Raw genomic sequence first — 16,551 nt, forward strand, 5'->3', positions numbered from 1 at the left:
GTTTATGTAGCTTAATATACCCAAAGCAAGACACTGAAAATGTCTAGACGGACCTACAAACCCCATAAACAAACAGGTTTGGTCCCGGCCTTTCTACTAGCTTCTAGCAAGATTACACATGCAAGCATCCCCGCCCCGGTGAAGACACCCTACAAATCACAATGATTAAAAGGAGTGAGTATCAAGCACGCTCAATGCAGCTCAAGACACTTTGCCTAGCCACACCCCCACGGGAAACAGCAGTGACTGATATTTAGCAATAAACGAAAGTTTAACTAAGCTATGCTATTATAGGGTTGGTCAATTTCGTGCCAGCCACCGCGGCCATACGATTGACCCGAGCTAATAGACACCGGCGTAAAGGGTGTTTTAGAAAAACTCAACTAAATAAAGCTAAACTATTCCTAAACTGTAAAATCCTAGCCAATGTAAAATAGACTACGAAAGTGGCTTTAAAATACCTGAACACACAATAGCTAAGACTCAAACTGGGATTAGATACCCCACTATGCTTAGCCCTAAACTTTAATAGTCAAAACAACAAGACTATTCGCCAGAACACTACAAGCAACAGCTTAAAATTCAAAGGACTTGGCGGTGCTTCATACCCACCTAGAGGAGCCTGTTCTATAATCGATAAACCCCGATCAACCTTACCACCTCTCGCTTAGCCTATATACCGCCATCTTCAGCAAACCTCAACAAGAGATGTAAAGTAAGCACAAATGCCCACGCAAAAACGTTAGGTCAAGGTGTAGCTTATGAGTTGGGAGAAATGGGCTACATTTTCTACCCCAGAAAATCATACGACAGCTCTTATGAAACCTGAGAGTCCAAGGAGGATTTAGTAGTAAACTAAGAGCAGAGTGCTTAGTTGAATAAGGCCATGAAGCACGCACACACCGCCCGTCACTCTCCTCAAATATATTTAAGAAATAACTTAACTAAATGCTTCAATAATTATATAGAGGAGATAAGTCGTAACACGGTAAGTGTACTGGAAGGTGCACTTGGATAAACCAAGGCATAGCTCAACATAAAGCATCCAGCTTACACCCGGAAGATATCAACATTATCCGATTGCCTTGAACCAATGCTAGCCCTAAACTAACCAACACTACTACCAAACTAACATTTTCATATTAAACCATTTACAAATATAAAAGTATAGGTGATAGAAATTTATTCTGGCGCCATAGATACAGTACCGCAAGGGAAAGATGAAAAAAAAATAATTAAGTACAAAATAGCAAGGACTCACCCCTATACCTTCTGCATAATGAATTAGCTAGAGATCACTTCGCAAAGAGAACTGAAGTCAAGTACCCCGAAACCAGACGAGCTACCCAAAAACAGCTGAAAGAGCGCACCCGTCTATGTAGCAAAATAGTGGGAAGATTTCTGGGTAGAGGTGATACACCTATCGAGTCTGGAGATAGCTGGTTATCCAAGATAGAATCTTAGTTCAACCTTAAGCTTACCCACAGAACCATCAATCCCCCTGTAAACTTAATTGTTAGTCTAAAGAGGGACAGCTCTTTAGACACTAGGAAAAAACCTTATACAGAGAGTAAAAAATTCTAAATCCATAGTCGGCCTAAAAGCAGCCATCAATTAAGAAAGCGTTCAAGCTCAACACTAACTGCCTAAAAAATACCAGACATCTTACTGAACTCCTTACATTACATTGGATTAATCTATCATTTTATAGAAGCAATAATGCTAGTATTAGTAACATGAATAAATTCTCCTATGCATAAGCCTAAATCAGACCGAAAACTTCACCGATACTTAACAGTTCAATTCTAATAATCACAACCAAGCCAGTATTACATAAACTGTTAACCCAACACAGGCATGCTTCCAAGGAAAGGTTAAAATAAGTAAAAGGAACTCGGCAAACTTAACCCCGCCTGTTTACCAAAAACATCACCTCTAGCATTACTAGTATTAGAGGCACTGCCTGCCCAGTGACATCTGTTTAACGGCCGCGGTACCCTGACCGTGCAAAGGTAGCATAATCACTTGTTCTTTAAATAGGGACTTGTATGAATGGCAACACGAGGGTTTAACTGTCTCTTACTTCCAACCAGTGAAATTGACCTACCCGTGAAGAGGCGGGCATACGACAATAAGACGAGAAGACCCTGTGGAGCTTCAATCTACTAATGCAACCAAAATTAATACAAACCTACGGGTCTAACACACCCCACCCCTGCATTAGAAATTTTGGTTGGGGTGACCTCGGAGCATAATTAAACCTCCGAATTAAACCACGCCAAGACTACACTAGTCAAAGCGACTTAATATTTTATAATTGATCCAATAACTTGACCAACGGAACAAGTTACCCCAGGGATAACAGCGCAATCCTATTCCAGAGTCCATATCGACAATAGGGTTTACGACCTCGATGTTGGATCAGGACATCCTAATGGTGCAGCAGCTATCAAGGGTTCGTTTGTTCAACGATTAATAGTCCTACGTGATCTGAGTTCAGACCGGAGAAATCCAGGTCGGTTTCTATCTATTTCGCATTTCTCCCTGTACGAAAGGACAAGAGAAATGGGGCCCACTTCATAAAGCGCCCTCCTTTCATAAATGACATAATCTCAATTTAGCAAAAACCGCACACACACAACCCAAGAACAGGGATTGTTAAGATGGCAGAGCCCGGCAATTGCATAAAATTTAAGACTTTATAATCAGAGGTTCAACTCCTCTTCTTAACATTATGTTTACAGTAAATCTTCTACTTATTACTCTACCCATTATCGCTGCCATGGCATTTCTTACACTTACTGAACGAAAACTACTAGGCTATATACAACTACGTAAAGGACCTAATATCGTAGGCCCCTATGGATTACTACAGCCCTTTGCTGATGCAATAAAACTCTTCACCAAAGAACCCATAAAACCTTCAACCTCCACCACTACTCTATATATTATTGCACCAGTACTAGCCTTTTCCATTGCCCTTCTCCTATGAGTACCCCTACCCATACCTAATTCCCTAATTAACCTCAACCTAGGACTCCTGTTTATTCTAGCTACATCTAGCCTAGCTGTTTATTCTATCTTATGATCAGGATGAGCATCAAACTCAAACTACGCATTAATCGGAGCACTACGAGCAGTTGCCCAAACAATTTCATACGAAGTAACCCTCACCATCATTATATTATCAGTTTTACTAATAAGTGGCTCATTCAATCTCCATGCACTTATTACAACACAAGAGTATATCTGACTTCTCCTACCATCATGACCTCTGGCCATAATATGATTCACCTCAACACTGGCAGAAACCAACCGAGCTCCCTTTGACCTCACAGAAGGGGAATCAGAGCTAGTATCGGGCTTTAATATTGAATATGCTGCAGGCCCATTTGCCCTCTTCTTCATAGCCGAATACATAAATATTATTATAATAAATGCCCTAACAACTATAATTTTTCTAGGGACATTATATCCCACCCATTCACCAGAATTATTTACAGTATGCTTCGTTACAAAAACCCTACTATTAACCTCCATATTCCTATGAATTCGAGCAACCTACCCTCGATTCCGCTATGACCAACTTATACATTTACTATGAAAGAATTTTCTCCCTCTTACACTAGCACTCCTCATATGATATATCTCAACCCCTATTGTAATCTCTGGCATCCCCCCTCAAAACTAGAAATATGTCTGATAAAAGAGTTACTTTGATAGAGTAAATAATAGAGGAATTTAACCCTCTTATTTCTAGAATTATAGGTGTCGAACCTACCCCTGAGAATTCAAATTCCTCCGTGCTACCTATCACACCCCATTCTAAAGTAAGGTCAGCTAAATAAGCTATCGGGCCCATACCCCGAAAATGTTGGTTATACCCTTCCCGTACTAATTAACCCATTAGCTCAACTCGTTATTTACTCTACAATAATCATAGGTACCCTTATTACATCACTAAGCTCCCACTGATTCCTTGCCTGAGCGGGCCTAGAGATAAATATACTAGCTTTCACCTCTATCTTAATTAAAAAAGCGAACCCTCGCTCCACAGAAGCTGCCACCAAATATTTCCTCATACAATCCACCGCGTCCATAATTCTTATAATAGCAATTACATTAAATAATTTATTCCCAGGACAGTGAATCATAATAAATAACCCTAATCAACTAATATCCTTAATTATGATAATAGCACTGGCTATAAAATTAGGAATAACCCCCTTCCACTTCTGACTTCCAGAAGTCACCCAAGGAACACCCTTAATTCCTGGATTACTTCTCCTTACATGACAAAAACTAGCTCCTATCATAATTATATATCAGATTTACCCATCAATTAACACAAACATTCTAATGACCTTGTCAACCCTATCCATTATAGCAGGCAGCTGAGGAGGCCTTAACCAAACACAACTACGTAAAATCCTAGCATATTCTTCAATTACACACATAGGCTGAATAATAATAACACTAGTATATAATCCAAACATTACAGTCTTCTACCTACTTGTATATATTATCATAACAAGCACCGCATTTATAACCCTAAACCTGAGCTCAAATACTACAACTCTAATACTATCACGCGCCTGAAATAAACTAACCTGATTAATACCACTAATATCAATTACCCTTCTATCAATAGGAGGTCTACCCCCACTAACCGGCTTCCTACCCAAATGAATTACTATTCAAGAACTCACAAAAAATAATAACTTTATTATGCCCTCTGTCATAGTTATTATAACCCTGCTCAACCTGTATTTCTACCTACGCCTAATTTATACTACTTCTATAACACTACTTCCCACATCTAATAATACAAAAATAAAATGACAATTCGAAAATACAAAACCCATACCCCTGATACCCCCGCTCATCATCCTCACAACTCTTCTCTTACCAATATCCCCAACAATCTTAACTATATTCTAGAAATTTAGGGTTAAACTAGACCAAAAGCCTTCAAAGCTTTTAGTAAGTTAAAAACACTTAATTTTCTGAACATAATAAGGACTGCAGAGCTCTATTCCACATCAACTGAACGCAAATCAATCACTTTAATTAAGCTAAGCCCTTACTAGATCAATGGGATTCAAACCCACAAAAACTTAGTTAACAGCTAAATACCCTAACCAACTGGCTTTGATCTACTTCTCCCGCCGCAGGGAAAAAAGGCGGGAGAAGCCCCGGCAGAAGTATTAAGCTGCTCCTTTGAATTTGCAATTCAACATGAAAATCACCTCGGGGCTGGTAAAAAGAGGGCTAAACCTCTGTCCTTAGGTTTACAGCCTAATGCCTACTCAGCCATTTTACCTATGCTCATTAACCGCTGACTATTCTCTACAAATCATAAAGATATTGGAACTCTATACTTATTATTTGGCGCATGGGCCGGAACCATAGGTATGGCTATAAGTCTCCTTATTCGAGCTGAGTTAGGCCAACCCGGCAACCTATTAGGCAATGATCACATTTATAATGTTATCGTTACAGCCCATGCATTTGTCATAATCTTCTTTATAGTTATACCTATTATAATTGGAGGTTTCGGAAATTGACTAGTACCCCTAATAATTGGCGCTCCTGACATAGCATTTCCTCGTCTAAATAATATAAGCTTCTGACTTCTTCCACCATCTTTCCTACTTCTTATTGCATCAGCCATAGTAGAGGCTGGCGCCGGGACAGGCTGAACAGTCTACCCGCCTCTAGCAGGGAACTTCTCTCACCCAGGAGCCTCTGTAGATTTAACTATTTTCTCACTACACCTAGCAGGTATTTCTTCTATCTTAGGGGCTATTAATTTTATCACAACTATTATTAATATAAAACCCCCTGCTATATCTCAATATCAAACCCCCCTCTTTGTTTGATCAGTTCTAATTACAGCAGTCCTATTACTCTTATCCCTACCTGTATTAGCTGCTGGTATTACAATACTATTAACAGACCGTAACCTCAACACTACTTTCTTTGACCCTGCTGGAGGGGGAGACCCGATCTTATATCAACACCTATTCTGATTTTTTGGCCACCCTGAAGTCTATATTCTTATTTTACCTGGCTTTGGAATAATTTCACACATTGTAACATATTATTCTGGAAAAAAAGAACCTTTCGGGTATATAGGCATAGTCTGAGCTATAGTATCAATTGGATTTTTAGGTTTTATCGTATGAGCCCACCACATATTTACTGTTGGAATAGACGTAGATACACGAGCCTATTTTACCTCTGCTACTATAATTATTGCAATTCCAACTGGCGTTAAAGTATTTAGCTGACTCGCTACGCTACACGGAGGAAATATCAAGTGATCTCCAGCAATACTCTGAGCCCTAGGCTTTATTTTCCTTTTTACCGTAGGAGGCTTAACCGGTATTGTACTAGCAAACTCATCACTAGATATCGTACTACATGATACATACTATGTTGTAGCTCATTTCCACTACGTCTTATCTATAGGAGCTGTGTTTGCTATTATGGGAGGCTTTATTCACTGATTCCCCCTATTCTCAGGCTATACCCTAGACCAAGTCTGTGCCAAAGCACATTTTATTATCATATTTGTAGGCGTAAATTTAACCTTCTTCCCACAACACTTTCTTGGCTTATCCGGAATACCCCGACGCTATTCTGATTACCCTGATGCCTACACCACATGAAATATTGTATCATCCATAGGCTCCTTTATTTCTCTAGTAGCTATACTACTAATAGTCTATATAATCTGAGAAGCTTTTGCCTCGAAACGCAAGGTTCTACTAATCGAACAACCTACGTCTAATCTAGAGTGATTACATGGCTCCCCACCACCATATCATACATTTGATGAACCAACATTCATCAAAGTAAAATAAAAAAGGAAGGAATCGAACCTCCTGAAACTGGTTTCAAGCCAATCCTATAACCCCTATAACTTTTTCAATGAGATATTAGAAAAATCATTTCATAGCTTTGTCAAAGCTAAATTATAGGATACACCCTATATATCTTACATGCCTCACCCAGTTCAGCTAGGCCTACAAGATGCCACATCCCCCATCATAGAAGAACTAATTGCCTTTCACGACCACGTCTTTATAATTGTGTCTCTAATTAGCTTTTTGGTATTATATGTATTGTCATCAGTACTCACAACAAAACTAACTAATACTAATATCACAGATGCTCAAGAAATAGAAACTATTTGAACTATTCTACCAGCAATTATCCTAATCTTAATTGCCCTCCCATCCCTACGTATTCTCTACTTAACAGATGAGGTTAACAACCCATCATTCACTATCAAATCAATTGGGCATCAATGGTACTGAACTTATGAATATACAGATTACGGGGGCTTAATCTTTAATTCCTATATACTTCCCCCACTATTCTTAAACCCAGGGGATCTTCGACTCCTAGAAGTTGATAACCGAGTAGTACTTCCAATTGAAGCTCCTGTTCGCATAATAATTACATCCCAAGACGTTCTACATTCATGGACCATCCCCTCATTGGGTCTAAAAACAGATGCAATTCCCGGGCGCTTAAACCAGACCACATTTACTGCTATACGACCAGGTGTCTACTACGGACAATGCTCCGAAATCTGCGGTGCTAATCACAGCTTCATACCAATTGTCGCAGAATTAATTCCATTAAAAATTTTTGAAATAGGACCCGTATTCACTCTATAAATATACTAAAACACACTACTTAATTTACCTCTTAAAATATCAAAATTCACTGTATAGCTGCCACAGCATTAACCTTTTAAGTTAAAGATCGAGAAAAACCTCTTCTCTGCAGTGAAATGCCTCAACTAAATACATCTACATGGTTTATTACCATTATAACCATGCTACCTGCATTATATCTTATTATACAATTAAAACTACTAAACACAAACTACCATTTTTCCCCCCTACAAAAAGAAGTTTCTAATACACAGGTATTTAATAACTCTTGACAACTGAAATGAACGAAAATTTATTTACCCCATTTATAACCCCAACGCTCCTAGGCTTACCCGCTGTAGTACCTATCATTCTATTCCCTACATTATTATTTCCAACCTCCAAGCACCTTATTAGTAATCGACTAATTACTATCCAACAAAATCTAATCCAACTAATTATAAAACAAATAATAATAATTCACAATGCCAAAGGACAAACCTGATCCCTAATACTCATGTCCCTAATTATTTTTATTGCTACAACAAATCTTCTAGGACTCTTACCCCACTCATTTACCCCCACCACTCAACTGTCCATAAATCTAGCTATAGCAATTCCCCTGTGAGCAGGTACAGTAATTACAGGTCTTCGCTTCAAAACCAAAAACTCCCTAGCTCACTTTTTACCACAAGGCACACCTACACCTCTTATTCCCATATTAGTAGTTATCGAAACTATTAGCTTATTTATTCAACCAATAGCCCTAGCCGTACGCCTGACCGCCAACATCACAGCAGGACACCTACTAATACACCTAATCGGAAGTGCTACACTAGCACTATTAACTGCTAGTTTCCTTGCAACCTCACTGACTTTAGTACTCCTAGTATTATTAACAATCCTAGAAATAGCAGTTGCCCTAATCCAGGCCTACGTTTTTACACTCTTAGTAAGCCTTTATCTACATGATAATACTTAATGACACACCAAACCCACCCTTATCACATAGTCAAACCCAGCCCATGACCACTAACAGGAGCCCTCTCAGCTCTCCTAATAACCTCTGGTCTAATTATATGATTCCACTTTTATTCTTCAACCCTGCTAGTACTAGGCTTACTAACCAATACATTAACTATATATCAATGATGACGTGATATTGTCCGAGAAAGCACCTATCAAGGTCACCATACAATACCAGTTCAAAAGGGTCTTCGCTATGGAATAATTTTATTTATCATTTCAGAGGTTTTCTTCTTTGCTGGCTTTTTCTGAGCATTTTATCATTCAAGCCTTGCTCCTACTCCATACCTAGGAGGACACTGACCACCAACAGGTATTACTCCCTTAAATCCCCTAGAAGTACCCCTACTAAATACTTCTGTATTACTCGCATCAGGAGTTACAATCACTTGAGCTCATCACAGCTTAATAGAAAACAATCGAAAACAAATAATCCAAGCCCTATTAATTACAATTTTATTAGGTGTTTACTTTACCCTACTACAAATCTCAGAGTACTATGAAGCACCTTTTACTATCTCCGACGGCATTTACGGCTCAACATTCTTTGTTGCCACCGGCTTTCACGGACTTCATGTTATCATCGGATCTACATTCCTTACCGTTTGCCTTGTTCGCCAATTATTATATCACTTTACATCAAATCACCACTTTGGCTTTGAAGCCGCTGCTTGATATTGACACTTCGTAGATGTTGTATGACTCTTTCTCTATATTTCCATTTACTGATGAGGTTCCTATTCTTTTAGTATAACCAGTACGGCCGACTTCCAATCAGCTAGTTTCGACAACATTCGAAAAAGAATAATTAACCTAGTATTAGCCCTAACAATTAATACCCTTCTAACCCTCTTACTAATAATTATTATATTCTGATTACCCCAACTTAACCCCTATGCAGAAAAAATCAACCCCTACGAATGTGGATTTGATCCACTGAACTCTGCTCGCATTCCCTTTTCCATAAAATTTTTTCTAGTCGCTATCACTTTCCTACTATTTGACCTAGAAATCGCCCTACTATTACCCTTGCCATGAGCCCTACAAACAACAAGCCTTCCCATAATATTTAAATCATCAATTATACTAATTGTTATCCTAACCCTCAGCTTAGCCTATGAGTGAACTCAAAAGGGGTTAGAATGAATCGAATTGGTAAGTAGTTTAAGTAAAACAAATGATTTCGACTCATTAAATTATGATAATCATACTAACCAAATGCCCATTATTTACATAAATATTATATTAGCATTTATTACCTCACTCCTAGGCATATTAATCTATCGCTCACATCTAATGTCATCCCTATTATGCTTAGAGGGAATAATACTTTCACTATTTATCATAAATACCCTCATAGCACTCAACATACATTTCCCCTTAGCTAATATTATACCTATTGCCCTACTAGTATTTGCTGCTTGCGAAGCAGCAGTAGGCCTTGCTTTACTGATTTCAATCTCAAATACATACGGACTGGACTATATTCATAACTTAAACCTACTCCAATGCTAAAAATAGTCTTTCCTACAATTATACTCCTACCAACAACATGGTTTTCCAAAAACAATTTAATCTGAATTAATTTAACCACACATAGCCTAATTATTAGCCTCATCCCCATTCTATTCTTCCACCAAACTAATAACAACCTTATTAGCTATTCAACCTATTTATCTTCCGACCCATTAACAACACCCCTTCTAATACTGACCGCCTGACTCTTGCCCCTTATAATTATAGCAAGCCAATATCACCTACACAATGAGAGTCCTTTACGAAAAAAGCTTTACCTATCCATAATAATTTCTCTACAAATTTCCCTAATCATAACCTTCATAGCTACAGAACTAATCTTATTCTACATCCTATTTGAAACCACCCTCATTCCGACCTTAATTATTATTACTCGGTGAGGCAATCAAGCAGAACGTCTTAACGCGAGCACATACTTCCTATTTTATACCTTAACCGGCTCTCTCCCTCTACTAATTATATTATTATTTGTACATAACAACTTAGGCTCATTGAATATCCCACTACTAACACTCACAGCCCAAAAACTAACAACCACCTGATCTCATAATTTGACTTGACTAGCATGCATGATAGCTTTTATAGTAAAAATACCTCTATATGGTCTACACCTATGACTTCCCAAAGCCCACGTTGAAGCTCCAATCGCTGGGTCAATAGTTCTTGCCGCAGTGCTTTTAAAACTAGGTGGCTATGGTATAATACGACTCACCTCAATTCTCAACCCACTAACAGAATATATAGCATACCCCTTCCTCATATTATCCCTATGGGGCATGATCATAACAAGCTCAACCTGCCTCCGACAAACAGACCTAAAATCACTTATTGCATATTCCTCTGTAAGCCACATAGCTCTAGTAATCATAGCCTCTCTTATTCAAACCCCCTGAAGCTTTACTGGCGCTATTGTCCTTATAATTGCCCATGGACTCACCTCATCTATACTATTTTGTCTAGCAAATTCAAATTACGAACGAACCCATAGCCGTATTATATTACTCTCACGGGGACTCCAAACACTACTCCCACTAATAGCCTTTTGATGATTCGCAGCAAATCTCACCAACCTAGCCCTACCTCCCACTATTAATCTAATTGGAGAATTATTAGTAATAATAACTTCATTTTCTTGATCACATGTTACCATCATACTCACAGGACTAAACATACTAATTACTGCCCTTTATTCTCTATATATACTCGTTACAACACAACGAGGAACCCTCACCTCCCACATTATTAATATAAAACCCTCCTTCACGCGAGAAAACATACTAATATTTATACATATATCACCTATTATTCTCCTATCCCTCAATCCCAGCATTATTATAGGCTTTACCACTTGTAAATATAGTTTAATCAGAACATTAGATTGTGAATCTAAAAATAGAAGTTACTACTTCTTATTTACCGAGAAAGCTTGCAAGGACTGCTAATCCATGCTCCCGTACTTAATAAAACGGCTATCTCAACTTTTAAAGGATAACAGTTATCCATTGGTCTTAGGAACCAAAAATATTGGTGCAACTCCAAATAAAAGTAATAATAATGCACACCTCCATCGTTATATTAGCCTTGACTTCCCTAATCTTCCCAATTATTATTACCCTTATCAAACCCAATAAAAACTATATATACCCTAATTACGTAAAAACAATTATAATAACTACCTTTATTATTAGCCTCTTCCCTATAACCCTATATGTTCTCCTAGATCAAGACACAATTATCTCAAACTGACACTGAATAACGATTCAATCACTAGAGATTATATTAAGCTTTAAATTAGATTATTTTTCCATAATATTTACCCCAATTGCACTATTTATTACTTGATGTATTATAGAATTCTCAATATGATATATAAGCTCAGATCCAAACATCAACCAATTCTTTAAATATCTCCTTATCTTCCTCATTACCATGTTAATCCTAGTTACCGCTAATAATCTTTTCCAACTTTTCATCGGATGAGAAGGTGTTGGGATTATATCCTTTCTACTGATTGGCTGATGGCACGCTCGAACAGACGCCAACACGGCAGCAATTCAAGCAATTTTGTACAATCGAATCGGTGATATCGGCTTCATTCTAGCCATAACCTGATTCTTTCTCCATTACAACTCATGAGATTTTCAACAAATATTTATTCTAGACTCCAGCCCAAACCTATTACCACTAATAGGCATTCTTTTAGCTGCAACAGGCAAATCAGCTCAACTTGGCCTTCACCCTTGGTTGCCCTCCGCTATAGAAGGTCCAACCCCAGTTTCAGCCCTTCTCCACTCTAGTACTATAGTGGTAGCAGGGGTATTTCTACTTATTCGCTTCCACCCTATGATAGAAAATAATATACTAATCCAAAGCCTCACATTATGCCTAGGAGCTGTCACCACCATATTTATAGCAATCTGCGCTTTAACACAAAATGACATTAAAAAGATTGTAGCTTTCTCCACCTCAAGTCAACTAGGCTTTATAATAGTCACTATTGGTATTAACCAACCATACCTAGCATTTCTACACATCTGCACCCATGCCTTCTTCAAAGCTATATTATTCATCTGCTCTGGGTCTATTATTCACAACCTAAATAACGAACAAGACATTCGAAAAATAGGGGGGTTATTTAAAACAATACCCCTTACCTCAACCTCTCTCACCATTGGTAGCCTAGCACTTGCAGGAATACCATTCCTTACAGGCTTTTATTCCAAAGATCTTATCATTGAAACCGCAAATACATCATATACCAACGCCTGAGCCCTATCTATTACCCTCATCGCTACTTCCCTGACAAGTGCCTACAGCACTCGAACTATCATTCTCACGCTAACAGGACAACCTCGCTTTTCAACTTCAACATACATCAATGAAAATAACCCAGCTCTACTAAATCCAATAAAACGCCTAACAGTAGGCAGTTTACTCGCAGGATTTCTTATTGTCAATAATATTTCTCCCACCACACTCCCCCAATTAACAATACCTTATTACCTAAAACTCCTAGCCCTATCCGTAACTACCCTAGGCTTCTTAATAGCCCTAGATCTAACCCTTATAACCAACAACCTCAAAATAAATATCCCATCACATGTATTCAAATTCTCTAATATATTAGGATATTTTCCTACTACAATTCACCGAATAATTCCTTGTCAAAACCTGATCATAAGTCAAAATCTAGCCTTTATTCTACTAGACTCAATCTGATTAGAAAAATCAATACCTAAAACAATTTCACACACCCATATCACCACTTCCATCATCACAACAACCCAAAAAGGCATAATTAAACTCTACTTTCTCTCTTTCCTTATCCCTCTTACCCTAATCCCATTTTTAATAGCATAACCTATTACCTCGAGTAATTTCAATAACAACATATACACCAACAAATAATGTTCAACCAACAACTACCACCAATCAACGCCCATAATCATACAACGCACCCGCACCAATAGAATCCTCACGAATTAATCCTGGCCCCTCCCCTTCAAAAATCACCCAATCTCCCATACTATTCAAATTAATTACTACTACCAACTCATTATAGTCTAAAATCCATAAAATTAAACCTACTTCCATTATTAATCCAATCAAAAGACTACCCAACACCTCAAACCCTGAAACTCATGCTTCAGGGTATTCCTCAATAGCCATCGCAGTAGTATAACCAAAAACAACCATCATACCTCCTAGATAAATTAAAAATATTATTAAACCTATATAAGTGCCACCATAATTTAAAATAATAATACAACCAATTACACCACTAACAACCAATGCTAAACCCCCATAAATAGGAGAAGGCTTAGAAGAAAAACCCACAAAACCCATAATTAATAATACACTCAATAAGAATAAAATATATGACATTGTTTTCACATGGGCTTTAACCATGACCAATGATATGAAAAACCATCGTTGTACTTCAACTATAAAAACACCAATGACCCCTATACGTAAATCTAATCTAATTATAAAAATAATTAATCACTCCCTTGTTGATCTGCCCACCCCATCAAATATTTCCGCATGATGAAACTTCGGTTCCCTTTTAGCAACTTGTTTAATATTACAAATTATCACTGGCTTATTTCTAGCAATACACTACTCACCAGACACCTCCTCTGCCTTCTCCTCAATCGCCCATATCACCCGAGACGTAAACTACGGTTGAATTATCCGCTACCTCCACGCTAATGGTGCCTCTATATTCTTTATTTGTCTATTTCTACACGTAGGCCGAGGGTTATATTACGGCTCATTTCTTCTTATTGAAACTTGAAATATTGGCATCGCACTACTATTCATAGTCATAGCAACAGCCTTTATAGGCTATGTACTCCCATGAGGACAAATATCATTCTGAGGCGCCACAGTAATTACAAACTTATTATCAGCAATTCCATATATTGGGACTAATATTGTTCAGTGAGTTTGAGGTGGGTATTCCATTGACAACCCAACACTTACACGATTCTTCACCCTTCACTTTACCCTACCTTTCATTATTGCAGCCTTTACAACCCTCCACCTACTTTTCCTACACGAAACAGGATCCAATAACCCTTGCGGAATTCCCTCCAACCCCGACAAAATCCCCTTTCACCCTTACTATACAATCAAAGACATCCTAGGCTTAACCCTTCTCCTCCTCACTCTAATAGTACTAGTATTATTCTTACCTGACCTTTTAAGTGACCCAGACAACTATACACCAGCTAACCCACTAAGCACCCCACCACACATTAAACCAGAATGGTATTTCTTATTCGCATATGCAATCCTACGATCCGTCCCAAACAAATTAGGAGGGGTACTAGCACTCCTTATATCTATCCTCATCCTAGCTATTATCCCCATACTCCACAAATCCAAACAACAGAGTATAATGTTCCGCCCATTCAGCCAATTCCTACTATGACTTTTAATCACAATTCTACTAACCCTAACCTGAATTGGGAGCCAGCCAGTAAATCAACCCTTCATCATAATCGGGCAAGTAGCATCCATAATATATTTCACTACAATTCTAGTTCTAATACCTCTAGTCTCCCTAACTGAAAATAATCTTCTCAAATGAACCTGCCCTCGTAGTATAAACTAATACACCGGTCTTGTAAACCGGAAATGGATATCTCTCCCCAGGGTAACTCAGAAAGAAAGCACCTAACTCCACCGCCAATACCCAAAACTGGCATTCTATTTAAACTACTTTCTGTATTCTAAGGGGGCACAACCACAAAGTACAATTTAAGTATAACCTAATCTTATATGCCCCTATGTAATTCGTGCATTACTGCTAGTCACCATGGATATTATATAGTACTATAAGTGTTTTATCGTCCATAGGACATAAAATTACATATTTACTAACAAGTTTATTTAAGACATGCTTATAAGCAGGTACTTTACTAGAATACTACAACTGTAATACATATCACCTAAATCTCCAAGCTTAATTGTACCGCCCACCGAGATACCAACCAAGGCAAAAGTTCCATTAACGTACATGGTACATTAAGTTCTTTACCGGACATAGTACATTTTAACCGAGCATCCATAAACAATCCTAGCCAATACGGATATTCCCGCCAGTTAGGTGTCCCTTGATAACCATCCTCCGTGAAATCAATATCCCGCACGAGCAGTGCTACCCTCCTCGCCCCGGGCCCATACGTCCTGGGGGTAGCTATAAATGGCATCTAATGGACATCTGGTTCTTACCTCACGGCCATATTTATCAAGATCGCCCACACGTTCCCCTTAAATAAGACATCTCGATGGATCACGGGTCTATCACCCTATTAACCAGTCACGGGAGCTCTCCATGCATTTGGTATCTTTTATCTCTGGTCTGCACGCGACCCCATTGCAGAATGCTGGTCTCGCCACAATTAGTCCCGCAGCGCCTGTCTTTGATTCCTAGTACATGCTATTATTAACCGCACCTATGTTCCATATTCCAGTCCCGCATGAACCTTACTAAGGTGTTATTTAATCCATGCTTGTTAGACATACATCTAATAAATTATACACGTTTACCACACTTTAACTCAGATTGCAGCTATCCTTACTCAAACCCCCCCTCCCCCCACCTTCGACAACTCCCTTATAATTTGCCTTTGCCAAACCCCAAAAACAAAAGCTTGACACCTCAGTCGAAGTTTACGTTTTTATCTTTAGGGGGTATGTGTCTCAGCTGTCGTTTCCTTAACTAATATAATTTTATTCCACTCACCACCCTTAACATTTCCACCTCACTCCACCACAACCCCCAAAGATAACACTCAACACCCACTATTCC

At 38.4% G+C, this 16,551-nt stretch overlaps 13 protein-coding genes and 24 non-coding genes across 37 annotated transcripts, besides 2 other annotated features; 28 read left to right on the forward strand and 9 right to left on the reverse strand. All coding sequences in view use genetic code 2, as the record gives it.

The window, feature by feature from the left end:
* KEH23_t01 lies at positions 1-71 on the forward strand. The gene has a single exon. It is a non-coding gene; the product is annotated as a tRNA-Phe (tRNA).
* Positions 72-1,019, forward strand: KEH23_r02. Its single transcript has one exon. It is a non-coding gene; the product is annotated as a s-rRNA (ribosomal RNA).
* KEH23_t02 lies at positions 1,020-1,089 on the forward strand. The gene has a single exon. It is a non-coding gene; the product is annotated as a tRNA-Val (tRNA).
* KEH23_r01 lies at positions 1,090-2,657 on the forward strand. Its single transcript has one exon. It is a non-coding gene; the product is annotated as a l-rRNA (ribosomal RNA).
* Positions 2,658-2,732, forward strand: KEH23_t03. Its single transcript has one exon. It is a non-coding gene; the product is annotated as a tRNA-Leu (tRNA).
* Positions 2,733-2,734: 2 nt separating this feature from the next.
* ND1 (NADH dehydrogenase subunit 1) lies at positions 2,735-3,689 on the forward strand. The gene has a single exon. A coding segment is annotated over exon 1 (955 nt).
* KEH23_t04 lies at positions 3,690-3,759 on the forward strand. The gene has a single exon. It is a non-coding gene; the product is annotated as a tRNA-Ile (tRNA).
* Positions 3,757-3,828, reverse strand: KEH23_t05. Its single transcript has one exon. It is a non-coding gene; the product is annotated as a tRNA-Gln (tRNA).
* Position 3,829: 1 nt separating this feature from the next.
* KEH23_t06 lies at positions 3,830-3,897 on the forward strand. Its single transcript has one exon. It is a non-coding gene; the product is annotated as a tRNA-Met (tRNA).
* Positions 3,898-4,939, forward strand: ND2 (NADH dehydrogenase subunit 2). Its single transcript has one exon. A coding segment is annotated over exon 1 (1,042 nt).
* Positions 4,940-5,009, forward strand: KEH23_t07. Its single transcript has one exon. It is a non-coding gene; the product is annotated as a tRNA-Trp (tRNA).
* A 7-nt stretch (positions 5,010-5,016) lies between these two features.
* On the reverse strand, positions 5,017-5,085 carry KEH23_t08. The gene has a single exon. It is a non-coding gene; the product is annotated as a tRNA-Ala (tRNA).
* Position 5,086: 1 nt separating this feature from the next.
* Positions 5,087-5,159, reverse strand: KEH23_t09. The gene has a single exon. It is a non-coding gene; the product is annotated as a tRNA-Asn (tRNA).
* Positions 5,160-5,190: an origin of replication.
* KEH23_t10 lies at positions 5,191-5,258 on the reverse strand. Its single transcript has one exon. It is a non-coding gene; the product is annotated as a tRNA-Cys (tRNA).
* KEH23_t11 lies at positions 5,259-5,344 on the reverse strand. Its single transcript has one exon. It is a non-coding gene; the product is annotated as a tRNA-Tyr (tRNA).
* On the forward strand, positions 5,325-6,869 carry COX1 (cytochrome c oxidase subunit I). The gene has a single exon. It carries the CDS (start codon positions 5,325-5,327, stop codon positions 6,867-6,869), a length of 1,545 nt encoding a protein of 514 aa, YP_004425126.1.
* On the reverse strand, positions 6,867-6,935 carry KEH23_t12. Its single transcript has one exon. It is a non-coding gene; the product is annotated as a tRNA-Ser (tRNA).
* A 3-nt stretch (positions 6,936-6,938) lies between these two features.
* KEH23_t13 lies at positions 6,939-7,006 on the forward strand. The gene has a single exon. It is a non-coding gene; the product is annotated as a tRNA-Asp (tRNA).
* Position 7,007: 1 nt separating this feature from the next.
* Positions 7,008-7,691, forward strand: COX2 (cytochrome c oxidase subunit II). Its single transcript has one exon. The coding sequence runs from the start codon at positions 7,008-7,010 to the stop codon at positions 7,689-7,691; it is 684 nt and encodes a 227-aa protein (YP_004425127.1).
* Positions 7,692-7,738: 47 nt separating this feature from the next.
* Positions 7,739-7,806, forward strand: KEH23_t14. Its single transcript has one exon. It is a non-coding gene; the product is annotated as a tRNA-Lys (tRNA).
* A 1-nt stretch (position 7,807) lies between these two features.
* On the forward strand, positions 7,808-8,002 carry ATP8 (ATP synthase F0 subunit 8). Its single transcript has one exon. It carries the CDS (start codon positions 7,808-7,810, stop codon positions 8,000-8,002), a length of 195 nt encoding a protein of 64 aa, YP_004425128.1.
* Positions 7,972-8,652, forward strand: ATP6 (ATP synthase F0 subunit 6). The gene has a single exon. The coding sequence runs from the start codon at positions 7,972-7,974 to the stop codon at positions 8,650-8,652; it is 681 nt and encodes a 226-aa protein (YP_004425129.1).
* Positions 8,652-9,435, forward strand: COX3 (cytochrome c oxidase subunit III). The gene has a single exon. A coding segment is annotated over exon 1 (784 nt).
* On the forward strand, positions 9,436-9,503 carry KEH23_t15. Its single transcript has one exon. It is a non-coding gene; the product is annotated as a tRNA-Gly (tRNA).
* On the forward strand, positions 9,504-9,849 carry ND3 (NADH dehydrogenase subunit 3). Its single transcript has one exon. A coding segment is annotated over exon 1 (346 nt).
* KEH23_t16 lies at positions 9,850-9,914 on the forward strand. Its single transcript has one exon. It is a non-coding gene; the product is annotated as a tRNA-Arg (tRNA).
* On the forward strand, positions 9,915-10,211 carry ND4L (NADH dehydrogenase subunit 4L). Its single transcript has one exon. It carries the CDS (start codon positions 9,915-9,917, stop codon positions 10,209-10,211), a length of 297 nt encoding a protein of 98 aa, YP_004425132.1.
* On the forward strand, positions 10,205-11,582 carry ND4 (NADH dehydrogenase subunit 4). Its single transcript has one exon. A coding segment is annotated over exon 1 (1,378 nt).
* On the forward strand, positions 11,583-11,650 carry KEH23_t17. The gene has a single exon. It is a non-coding gene; the product is annotated as a tRNA-His (tRNA).
* KEH23_t18 lies at positions 11,651-11,709 on the forward strand. The gene has a single exon. It is a non-coding gene; the product is annotated as a tRNA-Ser (tRNA).
* Positions 11,710-11,780, forward strand: KEH23_t19. Its single transcript has one exon. It is a non-coding gene; the product is annotated as a tRNA-Leu (tRNA).
* On the forward strand, positions 11,781-13,592 carry ND5 (NADH dehydrogenase subunit 5). Its single transcript has one exon. It carries the CDS (start codon positions 11,781-11,783, stop codon positions 13,590-13,592), a length of 1,812 nt encoding a protein of 603 aa, YP_004425134.1.
* ND6 (NADH dehydrogenase subunit 6) lies at positions 13,593-14,117 on the reverse strand. Its single transcript has one exon. The coding sequence runs from the start codon at positions 14,115-14,117 to the stop codon at positions 13,593-13,595; it is 525 nt and encodes a 174-aa protein (YP_004425135.1).
* On the reverse strand, positions 14,118-14,186 carry KEH23_t20. The gene has a single exon. It is a non-coding gene; the product is annotated as a tRNA-Glu (tRNA).
* A 4-nt stretch (positions 14,187-14,190) lies between these two features.
* CYTB (cytochrome b) lies at positions 14,191-15,325 on the forward strand. Its single transcript has one exon. A coding segment is annotated over exon 1 (1,135 nt).
* A 6-nt stretch (positions 15,326-15,331) lies between these two features.
* KEH23_t21 lies at positions 15,332-15,396 on the forward strand. Its single transcript has one exon. It is a non-coding gene; the product is annotated as a tRNA-Thr (tRNA).
* Positions 15,397-15,398: 2 nt separating this feature from the next.
* KEH23_t22 lies at positions 15,399-15,465 on the reverse strand. Its single transcript has one exon. It is a non-coding gene; the product is annotated as a tRNA-Pro (tRNA).
* Positions 15,466-16,551: a D loop.

Source organism: Rhinopithecus bieti, mitochondrion (assembly GCF_001698545.2).
Source record: "Rhinopithecus bieti mitochondrion, complete genome".
Classification (NCBI taxonomy): Eukaryota; Metazoa; Chordata; class Mammalia; order Primates; family Cercopithecidae; genus Rhinopithecus; species Rhinopithecus bieti.